General features: G+C 42.4%; 4 protein-coding genes across 4 annotated transcripts; 3 read left to right on the top strand and 1 right to left on the bottom strand.

Moving 5' to 3' along the window:
- Window positions 1-12140: 12140 nt before the first annotated feature.
- On the top strand, window positions 12141-12548 carry N7447_004532 (uncharacterized protein; the record flags this gene model as incomplete). Its single annotated transcript, XM_057228807.1, has 1 exon — window positions 12141-12548. One exon carries the CDS (start codon window positions 12141-12143, stop codon window positions 12546-12548), a length of 408 nt encoding a protein of 135 aa, XP_057088148.1.
- Window positions 12549-13537: 989 nt separating this feature from the next.
- Window positions 13538-14728, top strand: N7447_004531 (porphobilinogen synthase HEM2; the record flags this gene model as incomplete). The annotated part of the gene is made up of 2 exons (XM_057228806.1): window positions 13538-13768; window positions 13826-14728. 2 exons carry the CDS (start codon window positions 13538-13540, stop codon window positions 14726-14728), a joined length of 1134 nt encoding a protein of 377 aa, XP_057088147.1.
- Window positions 14729-15366: 638 nt separating this feature from the next.
- On the bottom strand, window positions 15367-17543 carry N7447_004530 (uncharacterized protein; the record flags this gene model as incomplete). Its single annotated transcript, XM_057228805.1, has 2 exons — window positions 15367-16610; window positions 16733-17543. The coding sequence occupies 2 exons, from the start codon at window positions 17541-17543 to the stop codon at window positions 15367-15369; spliced, it is 2055 nt and encodes a 684-aa protein (XP_057088146.1).
- A 1724-nt stretch (window positions 17544-19267) lies between these two features.
- On the top strand, window positions 19268-23137 carry N7447_004529 (exportin CRM1; the record flags this gene model as incomplete). The annotated part of the gene is made up of 10 exons (XM_057228804.1): window positions 19268-19333; window positions 19435-19464; window positions 19530-19602; window positions 19686-19757; window positions 19809-20521; window positions 20595-21837; window positions 21892-22121; window positions 22227-22605; window positions 22666-22837; window positions 22897-23137. The coding sequence occupies 10 exons, from the start codon at window positions 19268-19270 to the stop codon at window positions 23135-23137; spliced, it is 3219 nt and encodes a 1072-aa protein (XP_057088145.1).
- Between the last annotated feature and the right edge of the window lie 402 nt (window positions 23138-23539).

Genomic DNA, 23539 nt, shown 5'->3' with positions numbered 1-23539 from the left:
AAGAGTAGGAGTTAGTATAGTTTTTGGTGCATTAATATTAGGTGTAGCAAGAAACCCTTCTTTAAGAGGACAATTATTTTCATATGCTATATTAGGGTTTACATTTACAGAAGCAACAGGATTGTTTGCTTTGATGATGGCTTTTTTATTATTATATGTAGCTTAATTTTGAATATATATATATTAATGTCAATCTTATATATATATATATATATTTAATTTAATAATACGTTTTATTATTAATTTTAATTTAAACCTTTGTAAGAAAATATTAATATAAAACTTATATCTTATAAAAATTTAAACCTTTAAATATGGCAACAATAACGTTCTTTTTATTTTTAATTCCAGTATTAGGTATAATGTTGTTATTAGTTAATTTGATATTATCACCTCATAATCCTTATCAAGAGAAGGATAGTGTTTTTAAATGTGGTTTTCATTCTTTTTTAGGACAAAATAGAACACAATTTAGTATTTCTTTCTTTATATTTACTTTATTGTTTTTATTATTTGATTTAGAAATTTTACTAGTATATCCTTATGTTGTTAGTGCTTACGCCAATGGTATATATTATATGGTTTAGTAATAATGTTAGTGTTTTTCCTAGTTTTAACTTTAGGTTTTGCCTTTGAATTAGGCAAAGATGCTTTAAAAATAGAAAGTAGATAAGTATTTAATTTTGATATAAAATCTTGAAATGGTTATTCTTTAATATATATTAATAATATTTTACTTATTATTGAATAAATATATATATACAAGTAGGGTCAGTAACTTAATTGGTAAAGGGTTTTCTTGTCGAGAAAATAGATGCCGGATCGAAACCGGTCAAGCTCGTATATGTATATTAGATTAATAAATTTTACGTGGATTAGTGAGATAAATTATAACTACAATAAAAATAAAAAATGTTTTTACATGATTATATTTCTAAATTATAATTAGATGCTCCAACCCCTCGGGGTTTATTTTTCTAAGATAGTGCATCACCTCAAATGGAAGGTATTAAAGAGTTGCATAATAATATTATGTTTTATTTAGCTCTTATATTATTTACTGTAACCATGAATGATAATTTTAATTATAAGAAATTTTTTAAGCTAATAAATCACCTATTGCACACAACTTTATGACTCATGGTACTTCAATAGAGTTAATCTGAACAATATCACCAGCATTTATATTAACATTAATAGCATTCCCATCATTTAAGTTATTATATTTAATGGATGAAGTTATGGATCCTTCATTAGTTGTTTATGCTGAAGGTCATTAATGATATTGAAGTTACCAATATTCAGATTTCACAAATTTAGATGATGAATTCATAGAATTTGATTCATATATAGTGCCAGAAAGTGATTTAGAACAAGGTCAATTTAGATGTTAGAAGTTGTTAATAGAGTTATTATACCTGAATTAACTCACACTAGAATTGTTATATCAGCTGCTCATGTTATACATTCTTATGCTTGCCCTTTAGGTATTAAAGTAGATGCTTACCTAGGTAGATTAAATCAAGCTTCTGTTTACATAAATTGTCCAGGGGTTTTCTTCGGATAATGTTCAGAAATTTGTGGAATTTTACATAGCTCTATGCCTATAGCTATACAATCAGTATCTATAAAAGAATGTAAAAATATATATATATATATATACTATCATTAGTTATAATAGTAAGTTATTTCTATATTTTAAAAATATGTCAATTCAATGGTAGAATAGCGTGCTACGGACACGTAAATATAAGTTCAAGTCTTATACATGTTTATATAATATTAATTAATATTTGTAATAATTATAATTATATGTGTAGTATAGATACATCAAATAAAATTTTATATAGGTAAAATGAATTTTTCAATATTTCTATTTGTCATAGGGATATTAGGATTTGTATTAAATAGAAAAAACATTATATTAATGTTAATTTCTATAGAGATAATGTTATTACCTGTAACATTTTTAATATTAATCAGTTCACCTAGTTTTGATGATATGTTAGGATAAACTTTTGCTGTACATACCTTAATAATAGCAGGAGCTGAATCTGCAATAGGTTTAGGGATGTTAGTTGCATATTATAGATTAAGAGGTAGTATAACAATACAATATAAATAAATGTATTTAACGTTGATAATTGTACCATTTTTAGGTTCGATAGTATCAGGTTTCCTTGGTAGAAAAGTAGGTATAACAGGATCACATATAATACCATGTGGCTTAGTAATAACTATAACACTTTTAGCTATTATTAACACTTTTAGCTATTATAGCTTTTTTTTAAATTAGGTTTTAATAATATACCTGCCATCGAAATAAAGAGCTTTTAGAGCTAGCGAAGTCTAATTTCATCGGAAGTCTAACTGTTTAGACTAACTTTAAATCGCTAGTTATCCGGAAGGCTATCGAACTAAGATTCGAGGAAGACTTTACCTTTAAAAATAATATATAGAGGGGAGGGCCTAACCCGAAGCATTTATACATTTAATAGCAGTCACCTATTCAAGATTTCTAGGTTATAAAACTAGGCGCCGACCGTAGAAACCGCTCCTCGTAACTACCTTAGCTATAGCGATTAATCCTATAGCGAAACTAGTCTCATTAAAGTTATAAACGTTATCGGGGTCGATTCCGAATTAAAGGATTATTTTTTAAATAAGATCTAACCACTCTCGAATAGTTTTTAGGTCTTCTAATTTCGCACGTTCGTAATTATAGCGTTTCGAGAATCGGGAGGAGAGTAGAGGACGTCGTTTAATATATTTTATAACCTAATTTTCGCCGACCGAAAGAACCGGGGCAGTTCCGCGCTTTTCGAGGAGAAGATTCGCCATTTCTCGTATCATAGAAGGCCGGGGGGCTAATCCACGAGAATCTATAGAGAGAATCCATTTTTAAAGAGATTCCTCTTTACTATCTGTTAATTTCTGGTAATTTACGCGGGTTTCGGAGCGATTTATGAGACCATTAAGGCGGTTCCGTAAAGAGGAGAATGGCACTTTAAAACGACGCGATACTTCGCGTATAGAGGTAATTTACTGGTTTTTAATGGCCTAGATAGCTAATAAAAGCCTACCCTCTTGCTCGGCTGAATTACTAGAGGATCGGGAGCGAATTGGTGGCATAGTGGGTGGTTAAGTGCTAATTCATAGATGTGTTTTCGTGTCACCGATCCACTCTGTGGTGGAATACATCTTATAGGGTATAATCATAAAAGGCTTACCTATATATACTATATAGTCTCTTTAATCGACTATTATATAGACTTACTTTTATTACTCTTTTAGTATCTACTCGAGGTTATATACCGCTTAACTGTATTCGTACCGCTTTACTTCACAAATAGATAAGGTGGTGTGGCCCTATAAGTCCGACATGTAACTAAAGGTTCGCCTTAGCATAATATACTATTTAGTTAAAATTCTCCTAGATATCTAATATATATTCTATATTCTATTATAACCTTTTTATATCTCGGTATTGCTACCGCATATTATTATACGCTACCACTCGATAAACTTTACTTTAGACGCATTATTTATCGCGCCGTAGAGAATAAACCACTTTCTCTGATTAAGGATAACGCGTTTAAGAGGGTAGTTAAGAAGGGCCGGTTAAGTGAACTTAGTGAAGTCTATTAGCTATTAAATAGACTAGGATTAATATTTAGATTAAACTTAAGAAAATATATCGTCGATATAGGAGAGGTCAGTTAGAAGCTCGGAGGAAGCGAAGAAGGCCCTATAGTATAGGCACTAACGTATTTCACCACCGAGTGGATCACACCACCGAGTGGATCAGCGACACGAAAACACGTCCATGAATTACCACTTAACCACTTCAACCACCCACTATGCCACCAATTCGCTCCCGATCCTCTAGTAATTCAGCAGAGCAAGAGGGTAGGCTTTTATTAGCTATCCAGGCTATTAAAAACCAGCAAATTACCTCTATACGCGAAGCATCGCGTCGTTTTGAAGTGCCATTCTCCTCTTTACGGAACCGCCTTAATGGTCTCATAAATCGCTCCGAAACCCGCGCAAATTGCCGGAAATTAACAGATATTGAAGAGGATTCTCTTTAAAAATGGATTCTCTCTATAGATTCTCGTGGATCAGCCCCCCGGCCTTCTATGATACGAGAAATGGCGAATCTTCTCCTCGAAAAGCGCGGAACTACCCCGGTTCTTTCGGTCGGCGAAAATTAGGTTATAAAATATATTAAACGACGTCCTCTACTCTCCTCCCGATTCTCGAAACGGTATAATTACGAACGTGCGAAATGCGAAGACCCGAAAACTATTCGAGAGTGGTTCGATCTTATTCAAAAAATAATCCTTTAATTCGGAATCGACCCCGATGACGTTTATAACTTCGATGAGACTGGTTTCGCGATGGGATTAATCGCTACAGCTAAGGTAGTTACGAGGAGCGATTTCTACGGTCGGCGCCCGGTTTTATAACCTGGAAATCGTGAATGGGTGACTACTATTAAATGTACGAATGCTTCGGGGTGGGCCCTGCCTCCGTGTGTGATTTTTAAAGGCAAAGTCTTCCTCGAATCTTGGTTCGATAGCCTTCCGGATAACTGGCGATTTAAAGTTAGTCTAAACGGTTAGACCTCTGATGAAATTGGAGTTCGCTGGCTCGAAAAGCTCTTTATTCCGACGACTTCTTCACGTACGAAGGGGGGGTATCGACTTTTAATACTCGACGGACATAGAAGCCATTTAACCCCGAAATTCGATGAGATCTGTGAGCAAAATAAGGTGGTACCGATCTGTATGCCACCTCACTCCTCTCACCTTTTACAGCCTCTCGATATCGGCTGTTTTACGGTGTTAAAACGATCGTATGGTCGGCTGGCTGAAATGAAAATGCGGACTCGGATCAACCATATCGATAAACTTAACTTCCTCGAAATATACCCCCTCGCACGAATCGAAGCTTTTAAATCGGAGACGATTAAGAATAGCTTTAAAGCAGCTGGTTTAGTACCTTTTGCACCTGATTAAGTGATCTCGAAGCTAGATATTCAACTTCGAACTCCTACCCCCCCTCCGAGTAGGGGGAGCGATTAGGACCCTAAAACGCCCTCGAACTACGTGCAATTACAAAAGTAAGCTTCGTCAATTAAAGCTTTACTTCGTACTAGATCGAGGAGCCCTCCGAGCCCGCTAAATTGCGCGATAAATCAGGTTTTAAAAGCCTGTCAAATCACTATGCAGTCTGCTGCTTTTCTCGAGAAAGAAGTCAGCGATTTACGCGCTGCTAACGAGAAGCAGAAGCAAAAGCGGGCTAGATCTCGAAGGCATATACCCTCCGAAGAAGGACTCTCAGTCGAAGAAGCCTCTGCATTAATTATGCAGCAACAGGAAGTAGGTGAAGCACCTCCCCCGGATCCCAGTGTACCTAGAGAATCGGCTATTCAGCCACGTACGCGGCCCCCCCGGGGGTGTGGAATATGCAGATTGCCAGGGCATAGAAGAGAAACATGTCCAGATAGACCAGTTAATTAGTTGAATTAATTTAATGGCGTTTTGGTTGAGATAAATGGAATTAAATTCATAGGGTTGGGTTTGCTGATCCACTCGGTGGTGTGATCCACTCGGTGGTGAAATACGTTAGGTTAAAGTCTAGTTAATATAATAATAAATTATAATATAAGGGATAGTATAAAGACTTAGGGAGAGTGTGATATTAACTTGTATAAAGTAGCTTACGACTATATAGGATAGGGTCTATTCGTAAAAGGGTACTTATATAGATCCGATATACTATAAATTAAGTGTAGACCCACTAACGTATTTCTCAAGCGGCCCCCTATCGCGAAACACGTCAATTAATTAGACCTTCTTTCTTCAACCACCCACCATGCCACTAATTCGCTCTTAATGCCCTAGGAATTTAATAGAGTAAGAGGGTAGGATCTTATTAGCTAGCTATCTAGGCTTTTAAGAACTAAGAAATCTCCTTAATTCGAGAAGTGGCGCGCCGTTTAACGTACCTCGCATAACTCTCTAAGATCGACTACGCGGCCACTAAAACTAAGCAGAAGTACGTGCTAATAACCATAAATTAACAGATATTAAAGAGGAATCTCTTTAAAAATGGATAATCTCTATAGACCCTCGCAGAGCTACCCCCTGTCCTTATACTATTCGAGAAATGGCGAATCTTCTCTAATAACATAAAACCACCCCTATTATTTCGGTCGGCGAAAACTAGGTTACAAATCTTATTAAACGATACCCTATCCTCTCCTCCCGATTCTCGAAACGCTATGATTACGAACTGTAACGGGCCAGAGCCCGGCTTGAATCACGTGAGGCACGTGCCCACAACATACATAAACCCCCATCGCCAGTAGATAGTTACCTTTTCTCCAAGATTGATGTAAACAGCATGTTGGCCTAGCCTAATTGAATCAATAAAGCTTCAGCCCTTCACACGAACGTGCGAAATGCGAAGATCTAAAAATCATTTAAGAGTGGTTCGATCTTATTTAAAAAATAACCATTTAATTTAGAATCGACCCTAATAACGTTTATAACTTTAACGAGGCTAGTTTTATAATAGGGTTAATCGCTATTACAGTGATTATAAGGAGTGATCTTCCTAATTAGCGCTCGCTTTTATAACCTAGAAAGCGTGAATAGGTGACTACTATTAAGTGTACGAATGCTTTAGGGTGGGCCCTCCCTCCGTGTGTGATTTTTAAAGGTAAAGTCTTCCTTAAATCTTAGTTCGACGGCCTTCTGGATAACTAGAGATTTAATTTTAGGCTAAATAATTAGACTAACATTAAATTAGACTTCGCTAGCTTAAAAATCTCTTTATTCCTAGCACTTCTTCGCGTACGAAGGGGGGTATCGACTTTTAATACTTAACGGACACGGAAGCCATTTAACCCCGAAATCCGACGAGATTTATAAGTAAAATAAGGTAATACCGATCTATATGCCACCTCACTCCTCTTATCTTTTATAGCCTCTTAATATCGGCTATTTTGCGGTATTAAAACGATTATATAGTCGGCTAGTTAAGATAAAAATGAGACGCGGGACTCTATCAATAAATTTAACTTCCTCGAAGCGTACCCCCTCGCACGAATTAAAGCTTTTAAATCGGAGATTATTAAAAATAGCTTCGGAGTAGCTAGTTTAGTACCTTTTATACCTAATCGAGTGATCTCGAAGCTAGATATTTAACTTCGAACCCCTACCCCCTAAGCCGGGGGAGTGAATTAAGTCGAAATTTTACACTAAACACACTAGCTACAGAGAAAGAACTACGTCGATAGGCTTCATTAATCAAAGCTTTACTTCGTATAAGATCTCGAAGCCCGCCTAACCCGTTAGATCGTGCATTAAACCAGCTTATAAAAGGCTTCCGTCTTATAATACAAGGTGTTATCTTACTCGCTAAAGAAAATAAGGAATTACGCGCCACTAACGAGAAGCAGAAGTAAAGCGCATTCGATCTCGAGGGTAGATACCCGGCGAGGAAGGCCTCTTAGTTTAAGAAGCCTCTGCATTAATTATGCAGTAACAGGCAGTAACTAAAGGACCTCCCCCCGGCCCTAGCATACCTACAGAATCGGCTATTCAGCCACGTACGCGGGCCCCCCGGGGGTGTGGAATATGTAGGAAGCCAGGACATAGAAGAGAGACATTTTCAGATAGGCCAGTCAGTTAGTTGAATTGATTTTAAGGGCGTCATGGTTGAGATAAATGCATTTAAATTTAATGGGTTAGATGGGGTGCGTCACTTGGGGGTGTGCGCCACTTGGGGGTGGAATACGTTAGTTAGTACACTAGTAGTCACCTAGGTGAGATACTATAGGATATACTATAGTAGCATAATATTATTAATAGTGTGCTTACGGTGACAACCGATAATGCCTCTAATAATAAAACACTTACGGAGAGCCTTCACTAGTCGATCGAATAGCTTAATCTCCTAGATAGTATACGAGTTATACGAATTCTATGCCTTACCTATGTGATCTAGCTTAGCTTAAAGGACCTCCTTAGGTCAATAAAAGCTAACCTAAATTGTAACGGGCCACTGCCCGGTTGATATCACGTGCGTGCACGTGACCTCCCGCCCACCACCTTTCATCTACGCTCGACCCCGTCAGTTCCTACTTCTCTCCTTAAGCTTTTAGATAACTGCAAACGGCTTAGTTTAAATCAAGACTGGCTGCGTCCCTTCACATTCTAAAAGCTTCCTCTTCCGTAAAGATCAGAAAGAGTACGGCTAAATAGGCTAACGCGCACCGACGGAAAGCCCTAGAAGCACTAGGCATAACGACGAAATAACATGATGGAAAACACGGAGCCGTTAAGCCCACCCGCATAAGCCCGGCTAATAATATAGCAGATAGTATAAGCCGCTACTAACTAAGAAGAGAAAGCGCACGAGCGTAAGAAGAGAGGATCCGATAGCTCGAAGAGCTAATCCAGACGAACGTACCCGCACGGCTAACACTAGCAGCGGATATAACACATAAGACATACGACCGGAGCCTAGAAGCTAACGAAGGCCTCGACTAAGGCCCGGTCGGCGCGAACCTAACCCGACGCCCCCGTACGCGACTACCTAATCCCCCTACCTTTAAAGGAATTAGGACGGAATGGCCTATATTCCGAATGTTAATCGAGAATAAGCTACTACTCGACGTGGAGGCTCTTAGAGACGAACGAGTATATCTACTAGACTTCGGCAGAACCCATTTTGGGTCGGAACCTCTGACCCAAAACCCAATGGGTTAAACCCAATAACCCAATAATAACCCATTTGAACCCATTTAAACCCATTTTTGCATAAAAGATAGGTCTTGGCGTTCATAATAATGCTAAGTCATTCAAATAAATTACTGTTTTTCACAGCTGTTCTGGTTTATTCATCAAATATTACTACACTATCACAATATTAAGTTAGAAAATTTATATAATTACCCTGAATTTAAAGCTAATAGGCTTTATATTATATTGATTACTGATGAAAATTCACATTAATCATAGTATAGTGGTGTTCTATTAATTTAATCATTTATTGACTGTAGACTATTAAAAATATATATTTATGGTAGAGGGGAGTATGTATATATTATAGGATAACTATGAATATAAATAGAAATATCTTATTCTTATTTAATTTTATATATAATTAATATTATATTAAAGCTATATTTCTCTTCTCTTATATTTTCTGACCGCGGTCAGAAAAGCCCTTCTAGGGGGGTGTAGGTGTATATATTATTATCTCTGACCGCGGTTAGAAAAGCTCTTCTGGGAGGGTAAATGAAACATTTTTAAGGGATCTTCTGGGGGAGTGGGTTATGAATAGGTCCTCTTAGGTTTTAATGGGTTATAAATGGGTCCTCTTAGGTTTCGATGGGTTATGAATGGGTTCTCTTAGGTTTTAATGGGTTATGAATAGGTTCTCTTAGGTTTTAATAGGTCCTATTAGGTCCTATTAGGTTCTCTTAGGTTAGACCCATTTAAATAGAGCTTATATAGCTAATTAAATAACATTATAGCTTATACCCTTTAATCTATCTACTTTACTATAGGACTAAGGTGTTTACCGTTCATATACCCTTCTATTATAAGTATATACTCTCTCTGCCTTTCCCCCTTACCTCTATAGTATTCCCCTTTTCGGTCGTAATGTCCTAAAGCCAGCATTCTGACTTTTTACCTACTCTTTACGATGCGGATATAGATAACCTTAGCTATCTTATACCCTCTTCTCGAGTTCTAACCCTATCTAGTAGCCAGCTTATAATTAACCCTTTTAGTGCTATTAATACTAACTTCCTTCGGCCCTCTAACCTTCTACTAATTCCACACTCTCTTACTCGCGTTAGCCCCGATCGGAGAAAGGCATATGTGCTTTATGATAATATGGCATATAAAGAATGGGTTAAGTGGTGGCTATAAACCGACTATAGGCAGAAAAAGTAAGATTTCCTAGGATTTAAATCGTAATTTAAATATATAGAGTAACTTCGACTAAGTTACACATCTTATCTTTAAGATTTATAATGCCCTCTTTAATCACTTTTTTAAAGCAGAGGCGCTACTTAAACGTAAGCGTGTTCTATAGAAATCAGATATACTTAAAGCACCTATAGCTAGTCGCTTAAAACTTAATGAGTACTACTCTTAAACCGATAATCTTAAAGGACATATCTATATAGTTAGGATAATGCTAGCACCTAATAGCAGATTTTAGTTCTCTCTATCTAATAATTAGGAGCCTCACTAGCGTGATGCCTACCGGAAATCGTTCTTAGAATTATTAATTCCGTATTAAGAGCGTCTTATAATAAATCAAGGATCGACTAATACTCTAATAATAGTATTATCTAATTCTAGGCTAAATAAGATACTAAAGAGTAATAAGATATCTATAAAGCTAGCTAGTGATAAGATAACTTAATACCTCGATAGTGGTATGTTCATAATCTATTTCTTCCCTATATAGGATAATACTAATATATTTATACTACTAGATCTAATTAATATTAAACCTCTTTAATTCTAGCGGGAGAACTAATCTCGTTTCCCTACGATCGCGTTACTTACTCGCGATATTCTCTCTATTCTAGTAATTAGTACTAGTGTCGAACGGCTCTTTAATACTACTTAGGATATTTATCACTATCGCCGTGGTCGTCTAAAGTCCGAAATAATCGAGGAGCTTATGTTATTTCTATACATAATAAGATTTAATATTAAGGATACTAAGGTAAAGCAGCTTAAGCAGTTCTTTACACTAGCTGAGATTAAGTCGGCGAAGGAGCAGAACGATGAATATTCAGAGGATACTAAGCTTAACCTATTTAGTGATAATGAAGAGGAAGAAGGAGTAGATAATAGACTGCGAGAGATATCTCCTTATTTAATAGATATAGATATAGAGGTGATAGAGCCAGAGTTACCAGAGACTATAACTCAGAGACGGGCCTTAGGGAGGAAGCGTAAGAGTAGGGCAGATGAGGATTTCGAGTAATATTAGAGAAATACATCCTGATTTAATTATTTAATTTATTCTTAATTTATTCTAGAAGAGCGCTATAAGTAAAATACTCAATATTATAAGCAAAAAATGCATTAATTATGCAGTTATACGCTAGAAGTCTGTTTATCTGGTTTACACTATATTAGGGCCCCAATGGGTTACCCATCGTTGGGTCGAAGCAATGGACCCAAAACCCATTTTGGGTTAGGTTAGGTTGGGTTGGGTCCGGGTTAGAGTGGGTTGTGCCGAAGTCTATCCTTATTATTGTCCCGCTTGCTTCATTCCTTCCTTCTCCAAGCTTTTTATAAACAGCATGTCGACTTAGTCAGTATTGAATCAATTTGACTTCGTTCCTTCACAGAAATAACTTGTACGGGATCACTAAGTATTTTTTTGACCGGCATGGCTACCTGCATTATCACTGGCATCATTGGATCCGACATGGGACCTGGGAGTATCATTTGGCGCAGATCGTGGATTTGGTCAAGATATTAGTCGAAGGCTGGTATAGAAATCAACGCCGATAATAGAGATAGACCTTGTTTGACCCCCATTGCAGCGGTAGCCGAGTAAGGATGTTAGGATGGGGGTATCATATGTGCATTCTGGATGCTGGAGCTAATTTGGAGGCGACCCCGGTAGATACAGTCCTGCATTTATGGGCCTCTATCGTTGGACCGCGTCTCGACTATCCCTATTTATACCTACTGGCACTTAAAAAGATAGTCACGGCCATGCCAAACATTGACGCCTGTAAATGATACGAAGAGTCCACTCCACCCCACGAGTTAACAACCACCTACCACCCGGAGAACAAATTCGAGGTTGCATGCGAGATTTGCCTCGGTCACTCCCCTCCAGCAGACATCAACGCAAAGACCTGTCTTGGCGAATCCCCACTATCTATAGCCCCGGAGACTGAACTCGATCCCGCAAGGCGTGGGCGCGGTTCTTGCTCCAGAAAGGCGCCGATCCCCTCGTCCTGAACTCCCAAGGGCGGGACATCTTATATTCAATTGCCAATAATCTTGTTCCCACTGACCAAGACAGTCACGACCTCACCCAGCACCTTCTCCCCCATCTCAGCCCTGGCATCCAACATGTCTACACACAGTACTATTCTCCACAATCCAAACAGCAACGAACCCCTCTTCGCCACTGCAGAGAGCGGAAAGCCGCTCACGTTGAGCATCCTCTCTATCGGTCTCGCCAGCTACATCAACAAGACCGACAAAAAGAACTCTCCACGATGGACACCCCTAGATCGAGCCATTCACTCCGGTCGTGCACACATGCAAAGACTGGCATATTACAAACCTGGTGCGGCACACACGAAAGCGCTGGAGCAGAACCTGGTCTACGACAAGAGTCAAGGTACACCAGCGCGTGCGGCTGAGTCGTACAGGTCATTCCCGGAGATTATCCGGATTATTCGAGATGCGGGGGCTAAACAGACATGTCAGTTGGAGGGGATTAAGGGGGATTATACTGAGCAGCCAAGGGACTAGGATCAAGAGGATATTCAAAAGTACAGATTTACGGTGGAAACACAACTGAATGTCGAGGCATGGACAGAATTGTATGAATTGAAGAGATATCAAAAGTGGGTGGAGTTGGCTGGGTATGTTGACGGAGAAGGTGTGAAAGTCCCCAGGGCTGGACTGATCACATGGGTGATTAGTCAAAAAATTCCAACCTCGGGTCTATTGCCTCCTGCTAACCTTGGACTGCTAACCTTGGAAGACCTCTCTCCATATTCTGCTGGCAATTTGATTCTCCACCAGTCAAAATTTAAAGATAACGGGCGGCGTTTCTGTACCAGAAGGCGGTATAATATGGACTTTTACCTAGTCACTATGCTCGATACATTCCTTGATACTCCCAGAAGGTACATACAGTCTTTTAAGAAAAATCTGACCTATCTGGCTCAAATATAAGTGGATGTTACATGTAAAAACTCCGATGTATTCTTTTAGTTGTCTTTTTGGTTGTCTTTTCTTGGTGTAAGAATAATAAATGATAGCACAGAGTAGAGATGCCAGGCTTTTGCAATATGGAATAAATGTATATAATGTATCTTATTGTCTACAGTGGCATTTCATGAGTATTTGCACCCCAGTACTCCGAAAGGCTCCAGGCCACCTTCCATTCTGCCTGTTAAAACTTCATTCAACCCCTTAAGTAATAAGCAGTAACTAGAAAGCTCACATACACGCTCATTGATTTATGGTAGAAACTCCAGCTTGCGGGCTATGATATAAGAGAGTACAGGGAAAGCACTAGGTGGAAGTACTGGGGTGTAAATACTCATGAAACATGACTGTACGATCTAATCTTCTTCCTCGGGGCGGATATCCGGCAGACTCGGAGTGGCAAAGTGCGGGAGCTGAAAGGCTTAGTCAACCAATTAGATGGGCTGATATTCACCTTACCCTCGGTCTCCTAATTCCCTTAAATTCCTTTGGATCCTCTTTCTACTACTCTGTCTTTTTCAAACATGTCTTTCTCAAATTTGGTCTCCGATATTGCCTTCCGTGATGCTCGTGTGGATGATGGCAGCTCGCAAATCTCTCACGCCCGGTCTCACCGGTCTCATGCGACCGCTCGGTCGTATGCCAGCACCACAGCCACAAGCGTCAGCATTTCTGGCGAAGTTTCCAGCCAGCTACATTCTGGATACAGCCACCCTCTGACCAGAGCATGGCAAGCCGATAGGCAATTGACAAAGGTCCGCCTTCAAAGGTGTTATGAGACAATATTCATCGCTAATACCTTATCTCTATAGGATATGCTCATCTATCCGTTGTTCGTCACAGACAACCCTGATGAGGAGACTTTAATTCCTTCGTTGCCCAATCAATACCGTCGTGGAATCAATCGCTTGGTTCCTTTTCTTGCCCCCCTTGTTCGGAAGGGGCTGCGCTCGGTAATGCTGTTTGGTGTTCCGCTTCAATCGTCCGCCAAAGATGCACTTGGAACCGCCGCGGATGACCCCGATGGTCCTGTGATTCAAGCTATTCGCCTCCTCCGCTCCCGTTTCCCTCAACTTTATATCACGACCGATGTATGCCTTTGCGAGTATACGTCGCACGGTCACTGTGGTATCCTAAGAGAAGATGGAACCCTCGACAATGCGCAATCCGTTGACCGCATCGCCGATGTAGCTATTGCCTACGCGGCGGCTGGAGCTCACTGTGTGGCACCATCAGACATGAACGACGGAAGAATCCGAGCTATTAAGCTCAAGTTGATTGAAGCTGGTGTGGCACATCGCGTACTTTTGATGTCTTACAGTGCTAAATTCAGCGGCTGTTTGTATGGACCGTTCCGTGATGCGGCTGGTTCCTGTCCCTCATTCGGGGATCGTCGGTGCTACCAGCTTCCCCCTGGCGGCCGTGGTCTTGCCCGACGTGCCATACAGAGAGACATGGCCGAAGGTGCAGATATTATCATGGTGAAGCCAGCCAGCAGCTACCTTGATATTATCCGGGATGCCAAGGATTTGGCACCAGATCTCCCAGTGGCTGCCTACCAGGTCAGTGGTGAATTTGCAATGATCCACGCCGCTGCCAAAGCTGGTGTCTTCAATCTTAAGGATATGGCCTTCGAAAGCACCGAAGGCATACTGAGAGCTGGTGCTGGGATTGTGGTCAGTTATTTCGTCCCGGAATTCCTCGACTGGCTCTAGTATATTCAACTCGCCATTTTCTCCTTTACTACACTTTCTCCACTCCAAAAGTGCGATTTTCGGGCCTCCCATTTTCCGTCGGATTACCATGACTGCATTTCTACATCTTACTCCTTATCTATGATGGGTCTGATGTATTGAACATGAAATGCCACATGAACCTGGATATATCCCCCTCACGTGATATGATGTTACCATTTTCTTGATTGTTAACGATTACCCCTTAGCACATTATTATTAATTTCTTCTTTTTCCTTTTTGGGTCAGCCGATGTTATGGTAGGCACTTGATTTCTAGTAATTGACATATAAAACTTGGTAGCAGAATCGAGATTGAATTGAGGTAAATAATGCAGAAGCATAATGCATACATAGACTGTAAGACGACACCCAGTTCGCCGAGAGGGAACGCTAATAACATAAAAATTTGAAAAAAAAAAACAACATTCGTCAGCGACAGTGGATATCAAAGAAAAGAAAAGAAAAGAAAAGAGAAAACATCAAATCAAATCAAATAGAGAAAGAAAGCCACGAGGAGTCATAATTTTGCTACTCCCACATATAGGCGTTGGTAGACCAGCACCGTAGCGGAAGGTCATTCGACATTTCCACATACAAAATCAATAAACGTCACATCGTTCACATAGCAAAGCTTGGTTTGGAGCCTTGAAACATGTAGCCGGCAATGTTCGCGTTGACAATCTCTCCTGGAGCCACATAAACCCCTCTAGCAAGACGAACCCCTGGGTAGATGATGCACCCTGCGCCCACATAACAATCTTCTTCGATGATGACCTGACGACCTTGATACCGACTTTGTGAACCTTTGCGCTCTTGCATGTTGGGATGAGCAGTTGAACTAATTATTTTGACGTTGGGGCCAATCCACGTGTGAGCACCGATGCGGATAACACAGTCATCCACAAACAGGCAATTCTCCGAGATCATGACATCTTCCCCGATGTGGATATTATAACCATAATGGCAACTAAAAGGAGCCTCGACGACCGCTCCTTGGCCGATGGATCCGGCGGAGCGAGGCACGCCAGTTCCCGGTGAGTTGATAATGGAACCTGCCGGGGGTACGATGACCTCCTTCAGGAGGCGGTTTTGCTCTTTCGAACTAATGCCTGTGAGGGGGTTGCAGGCGTTATTAAATTTCCACAGTGCGCCACGGCAACGATCTCTTTCCTCCACGAGGTGGACGTCAAATGGTCGGTAAAGTTTGCCTCTGATCATCTTTTCCTTCTCGGTCTCGTCACTCGACACAGTCCGGCCAGACAGTTGATGCTCGATGGTAAGTGCCATCCGGGCCTGCGCCTGGGGACTATGGGTGTCCACAGTTGTCGCGGGTAATGTTCGTTGCTCAGGCCCATTTTGGAATAAGGGCATATTGGATTTGGGATGAGATGGATGACTGAGGTCCCGAAGTGAAGAGATGACCGGATAGTCAGGTTTGGAGCGTCCTTCCCGTGATAGCTCATGGATGGGTGGGACTTCCCGATAATCAACGACTTTCGCGATGGGTTCGGATGGATAAGAAGGATGACCGGTATTAGGCCCAGGCCCCGGGGCGGCACTTGGCCAAGTTTGTTTTGACCATGTATGGTTGGATGGTGTATGTGTTGGGCTAGCGTTATATTGTTGAACAGGGCGGTCAGTCTCCTCCACCAGGGGCCTGATTTTTGTCGCGTCAACATGTTCCACTGGGTTAGGTTGTCGTTCTTGGTGTCGAGGTGCTTCTTGCAGATACGAGCCATTAATGTCTGAATAGCCTTCTTTGGATTGCAAAGGGATCGGGGTTTTTGTACTAGATGGCTTTTGCCAAGTGCTTCGGGATGAATATCCTTCACACAGGAAGCCTCCACGAAGACAGTTGTTGCCTATAATACATCATTAATGTCGCTCTTTCGATTGTGTTTGGATAGGGAATAATTTAGAAGAAAAGAAACAAAAAAGATGGAAAACAAAAAGGGCAAACTAGAGCTGTCAGGAGTGGACTTACATGCCGGATGTTGCTCATCGCATTTCTTTTTTCTGCGGCGACAGGTCATACAGCCTGTCTTCGTTCGATTACTAAATACCCGCTTCCGTTTTGGAGCTACCTGCATTGTCCCATGTCGTTCTGGCGCATAACTAGGCGAGGATGGTTGCTGTGTGCCGGGGGTCGAGCGATTTGCCATGGACCTTTCTTGGCCTGCTTCACGTTGAAGAGCGTCTGCTAGATGGGCATCCGACGCATCCATTTGCTGGGCCCGTTGTGCCTGAGTGATGAGCTGAGAATCATATTCCGACCAAGGACTATTGGCGGAGGTCTGGCCGGCATCATTGCCCTCAGACCGGTGGGATGGTGTTGCAGAATGATTGCCACGCTCCATCTCCGATACCGATCCTTGCATGCTACCATTCGGATTAGGTTGGTTGCTCTCAGGACGGTTCACCGGGCTCCTGGGGGCATTCGCGACTTCGGGGTTTGGAGAATCTCGTTCTCGGGACTCTGATCTCTTTCTCTTATTCTTGTTGGAAGAGCTGGGTGAGGATCTTTGTGACCATTTCTCTTGATCATTAGCAGGATCATCCCGGCCATCTCGTTGACTGGGATCCAAGTTCTTTTCTTGGGTGGGTGCACGTTCTCCATTGGGGATGGAACTGGTCGTTGGCCCATGTACATTCCCATTCCCATTCCCGTTCCCATTCCCAGTGATCACGGGGTCTCTGCCATTGACTGCGGTAAATCGGGATGGGCTGTGTTCCGTCCCCGTTTCGGCCCCAGAGTCGTGACCATTCACGGGTGCAGCAGCAAGGGCTGTCATCATAGAGGCCAGCAAAGCAAGGGAGAAACCAAATACGAAGAATAGGGCTGAGGTTACACCGAGTGTAAGAGACGAGACTATTCAAGTATATGGCCAATATAGGCAAGTTGCAACTCAATTGCCAAGAAACCCCAACTCTGGATAGTCTTAAAGAGAAGAGAAGGCCTTCGAAGTTGAATTACTTTCCAGTCTCCCAAAGCTCTTTGTTGGCTTGGAACAAGTTAATGTTGGGTGGGGCGAGAAAGACCGGGAGATTATCAAAGATAGTATACAAGATGTTGAAAAAGAGTCAACCTTCGAAGGAATCACAAGTTTCTTTTTAATAGAGAAAAGAAAACAGAACGGGGGGAAATAGAAGTAGTCCAATGCTCAAATATAAGAAAAGAGAGAGGGGAGAGAGAGAGAGAGAGAGCCGGAGGAGACAAAAAATGAGGGAGAAGAGGAGGGGGGGGGAAAGAGAATAAAAGAGAAGGGGAAAACACCGAGCTAGGACCCTTTTCTGTCTCTCTCTCTCTCTCTCTAATAAGAAAAGTACAAAATAAAATAAAATAAAAGAGTAATCTCCAAAAAACTAGAGAAAAAAAGAGGGAAAGGGGAAGTTGGCGCGCGATCGGCAATGACGGCGTCACACGCAGCACCAATCGGAGAAGCGATCAGCCGTGTCCTAGTGAGGCGCGGGTCTGAGACATTGCCCATCCGCTTACTCTTTTCTGCGCGCGTTCCCAGTTTTTTTCTTTCCCTTTTTTCACCCTTGGCGCCCGTGTACGCGGTGTTCCGCGCATAATGGCGGTTATGCGCTTAAAGAGGTTTCAACCTTTGATTCTTAAATTTTTTTGGGGAGAATATATATTAGTTCGATTTCTATTTGATTCTTTATATAATTTTCTTTTTTTAATTCCCACTCCAAAACCTGAGTTTTCATGGATCTGGCGCCCATCTCGGGAGTTATTTGATGACTGCAGCGTGCCGCGGCGCTAGGACCAAGGAACTAAAATCACTAGAGGAGTCGGCTGGGCACGGATACCTCAAGGCGCTTTCAGTGAGTTTAGACGACTTTTCTTTTAATCGACTCAACTCTAGACGGTGTACATATCTTATATTCGACAGTATATTCTATCGATTCTGAGTTAGATATTACATATAACTATTATCACCTGTTTTAGCCCCACTTTCACAATTCTATCACTATCACTTTTCTCAGAATACCTGTCATGAATATTGAAAAGTAAAATAATAATAATAATAATATCCAATGACATATAAATGCAGTTGTGTCCGTATCCCAGAGGTAAATAGATGGTGGAGAGAGCTTGTGCTGACTAAGACCTCGAGAGGAGAGAGATCAGGTTCAAACATCCAACGCGCTCTCACCGCCAGAGTCTGCGATAGCTTCCTTTTTTTGACCCCCAATTTCGTTCCTTTTTTTTTGTCTTCAGAGTCTGGTAAGTCTTGACCTAGACTCATACTCCCACCTCCTCTTTAATCCCCCGGTCCAATCATCTCTCGTGACATAGTGCTGACCCCCAACCCCTCCAAAGGATCTCTACCCCACCGGTCACAACTTGCTTCTCATATCCCCTCCATTATTCGATACTGCCCTGCAGCCGCCCTGGCACCCCATATCCTATCCAGGCGGCTCCCCATCAATATCCACTCTTGACTCTCGTGTCTCTCGTGTCTCGAACCCTATTCCGTCATCAGAGGCGACATCGCCAGCCTTCGCCGGGATGTCGATTTCGGTACAAGAGCTGGACAACACGGTCCGAGCTTTGTTTGAAGGCAAAGGTGCCGTGGTAAGTGAAATAGTCTGCTCTATACTGCTTGGATTTCAGAATTTCATCATTCTCCATATCCCTCAGTGAAGCTCGGGGGACAACACTGACATAACATCTAGCAAAACCAAGCACAGCAGACTTTGACAGAAGTAAGCGCGCGCAGCTCCTCCAGAACGGTATGAATTGAAAGCTAATCATTCCGTGTTCTCTTTAGTTTAAGCAAAATCCCGATGCCTGGGTCACCGTGGGCAACATCCTCCAAGAGGCTTCATACCTTCAAACTAAATGTGTGTTTTGAGCATCTAACAATTTCCCCCCTACGCCTTCGAATGCCTTCGAATGCCCGGAAAAGACTTGCTGACATTAATAGACATTGCTCTCCAAGTCTTGGACAATGTGATTATGACCAGGTGGAAGGTCCTACCAAGAGACCAATGCCAGGGTAAGAACTACAATGACCTGGTTCCGTCTCCCATACTAAAATTGGACTTAGGTATCCGCAATTTCATTGTGAGATTCATTCTCGAGAACTCCGAATCCGAAGAGAAGATCCAATCGGAGCGCCCTCTGTTGAACAAGCTCAATCTCGTCCTCGTCTCCATTCTGAAGCAAGAATGGCCGCACAACTGGCCCACCTTCATCAACGAGATCATTTCCTCTTGTCATGCTAGCCTTTCGATCTGTGAAAACAACATGACAATTCTCCGTCTGTTGTCGGAGGAAGTTTTCGATTTTTCGCAAGATCAAATGACCTCTGCCAAAGCACGGAACTTGAAGACCTCCATGACATCGGAATTTGCCTCTATCTTCCAACTTTGCTCCGAGGTTCTCAACACTGCGAACCAGCCCAGTTTGGTAAAAGCGACCCTCGAAACTCTCCTCCGATTTTTGAACTGGATCCCGTTAGGCTACATTTTCGAAACCCCTATCATCAACACTCTCCTCACCCGGTTCCTCGGAGAGCCCGAGTTCCGAAATGTGACTTTGAAGTGTCTGACTGAGATTGGTGGCTTGCAAATCGGCACCCCTTACAACTATGACGAACGATTGGTGCACATGTTCACCGAGACCCTCACCACCGTTTCTAACGTCATTCCTCTCTCCTTGGACTTGAAGCAGACATATGCTATGAGCAATGGAAGAGACCAAGAATTTGTATCAAACTTGGCTTTGTTCCTCTCCAGCTTTTTCAGTGCTCACCTGGATGTATGCTCCTCCTTTTCTCTAACACCGCGTTTCTAGTTTTTGGCTGTTGCTGACTTTCTGCTTTTTTTTCTAGCTTATCGAAAAGTTGCCTAACCAAGATTACCTCACCCACGCACATTTCTATCTGATTCGGATCAGCCAGATCGATGATCGGGAGGTGTTCAAGATTTGCTTGGACTATTGGACCAGGCTGGTGCAAGAACTTTACGAAGAGATGCAGCAGCTCCCGATTACAGACATCAACCCGCTGGTATCAATGAGCGTCAGTGGGCTGGCGAATGGTGGCGCCCCCAATCCTACTACCCTAGCGAACTACCCCTTGCGCAAGCATAAATACGAGACCGTGTTAACAAATCTTCGCACCGTGATGATCGAGAAGATGGTCCGCCCAGAAGAGGTTTTGGTTGTTGAAAACGACGAGGGCGAAATTGTGCGCGAGTTCGTCAAGGAAAGCGATACCATCCAGCTTTACAAGACGATACGCGAGTGCTTGGTCTACCTGACCCATCTTGATGTGGTCGATACGGAGACCATCATGATTGATAAACTGGCCAAGCAAGTTGATGGAAGTGAATGGTCGTGGGTGAATTGCAACACCCTGTGCTGGGCTATCGGTTCTATCTCTGGGGCCATGAACGAGGAAACCGAGAAACGTTTCCTGGTAACAGTGATCAAGGATCTCCTTGGCCTCACGGAGCAGAAGCGCGGAAAGGACAACAAAGCCGTGGTGGCGAGTAACATCATGTACATCGTGGGACAATATCCCCGATTCTTGAAGGCTCACTGGAAGTTCCTGAAGACGGTCGTCAACAAGCTTTTCGAGTTTATGCACGAGACACACGAAGGCGTCCAAGACATGGCTTGCGATACGTTCATCAAGATCGCCAACAAGTGCAGACGGCATTTCGTGGCACTCCAACCTGGTGAAAGTGAACCTTTTATCGAAGAAATTGTTCGAAATATGAGGAAGATCACCATGGACCTTTCCCCGCAACAGATTCATACTTTCTACGAAGCCTGTGGCTATATGATCTCAGCGCAAGGCCAAAAGGGTCTCCAGGACCGCTTGACCGAGAACTTGATGGCTCTCCCTAACACCGCCTGGGATCAGATTATCGCCGAGGCAAACCAAAACCCGGCGATTCTCCAAGATGCCAACACCATCAAGATCGTCGGAAACATCATGAAGACTAATGTCGCGGCTTGCTCCTCGATTGGCACCTACTTTTATTCCCAGATTGGCCGGATCTATCACGACATGTTGAATATGTACCGTGCTGCCAGTCAGCTGATTAATGATGCTGTTGCAAGTGATGGTAATTAACTTAATTCACCATTAAACCCGAATTTTTGTTGACTGACACAAACAGGAGCTATTGCACCGAAAACCCCCAAGGTCCGAGGACTTCGGACCATCAAGAAAGAAATCTTGAAGCTCATCGACACCTATGTGGACAAATCAGACGACCTTGAGATGGTCAACGCCAGCATGGTACCGCCGCTCATGGAGGCGGTACTGATTGATTATGCCCGGAACGTCCCCGATGCACGCGAGGCTGAGGTCTTGAATGCCATGACTACGATAATCCACAAGCTTCACGTAAGTTCCTTCTCCCTGCTTTGTTTGGCCTGATGGCTGGGATTCCCCCTCTATCTTATGGCCTGGCACATCCGCGTACTTCAACCCTACTAACGAGTTCATTAGAATCTGATGGAGGATAAGATTCCAGCTATCATGGACAGTGTTTTCAACTGCACTCTTGAGATGATCAATAAGGACTTCCACGAATACCCTGAGCACCGGGTCGAGTTCTTCAAATTGCTTCAAGCTGTGAATCTGTACTGCTTCCAAGCACTTCTAAAGCTCGATGCTGCGCAGTTCAAGTTCGTTATCGATTCATGCATGTGGGCATCGAAGCATGACAACCGCGAGGTCGAGAACACTGGTCTTACAATGTGCCTGGAGTTGATGAACAACATGGCGGAAACTGACCAGCAAACCTCGAGCATTTTCTTCCGCGAATTCTACATTGCAATTCTTCAGGACGTCTTCTTTGTCCTTACGGATAGTGACCACAAGGCTGGTGAGCAATGTCCTTTATATCCTTGACATGAAGCAAGAGGCTTACAATGTGATCTTTTAGGATTCAAATCCCAAGCTATGCTTTTGTCGCGCATGTTTTACTTCGTGGAATCCGGCAAGATCCAGGAGCCCATCTATTCCCCCGACCAAGCCCCGGCTGGAACTTCCAACAAGGATTTCTTGCAGGAGTACATCGCAAATCTGCTCAAGAATGCATTCAGTAATCTTCAAGAGTAAGCTCCCTCCCCGTCTGCTGGAAACCATGTAAGACCATACTGACTTTTCCTACCAGAGCACAAATCAAGCAGTTTGTTCTCGGACTGTTTGCATACACTGATGACCTGAACAAATTCAAGACTCATCTTCGTGATTTCTTGATTTCTCTAAAGGAATTTTCCGATGATAACGCGGAGCTGTATGCGGAAGAACGGGAACAGGCGGTACGTGATGCCCAGGTTGCCGAACGCGACCGAGCTATGAAGGTTGGAGGCCTGTTGAAGCCCTCGGAGATGGATCAGGAGGATGAGCTATGACTGGACCAAGAACTGCGCACCGAGTTTGTTGCTGCCTCTACTGGTTCCCCTGGACATGAGCCAGGATCAAGGTTGACCTCCCTGAATGACGGCCTTGATGGCTGGTCCTTCTACGAGCTCTAGATCATGGGAAGCCATGTGTCATTGCAACATAGGATTGCTCTGGAAAGATGTGTGTGAATTTATCCTTTTATCTTTTCTTTTTTATCCCCCTTCCTTGATTGGTTATCGGACATGCGAGATAGACCCATTCCCTGATTGAGCGGGTTCTTCGAGGTTGGTGCATCACAGCTCTCTTCACGGAAAGGATTTTACAATTTTATCCTACGTGTACTTGGCCTATCTAAGGCGCGAGCTTGTTTGATAGCTTTTTAACGTCAAATGATTAAAAAAAAAATATCT

The sequence above is a fragment of the Penicillium robsamsonii genome, assembly GCF_028829455.1.
Source record: "Penicillium robsamsonii strain IBT 29466 chromosome Unknown utg000002l_segment0_segment0, whole genome shotgun sequence".
Taxonomy (NCBI): domain Eukaryota; kingdom Fungi; phylum Ascomycota; class Eurotiomycetes; order Eurotiales; family Aspergillaceae; genus Penicillium; species Penicillium robsamsonii.
This window is presented reverse-complemented; position numbering and strand designations above follow the sequence as displayed.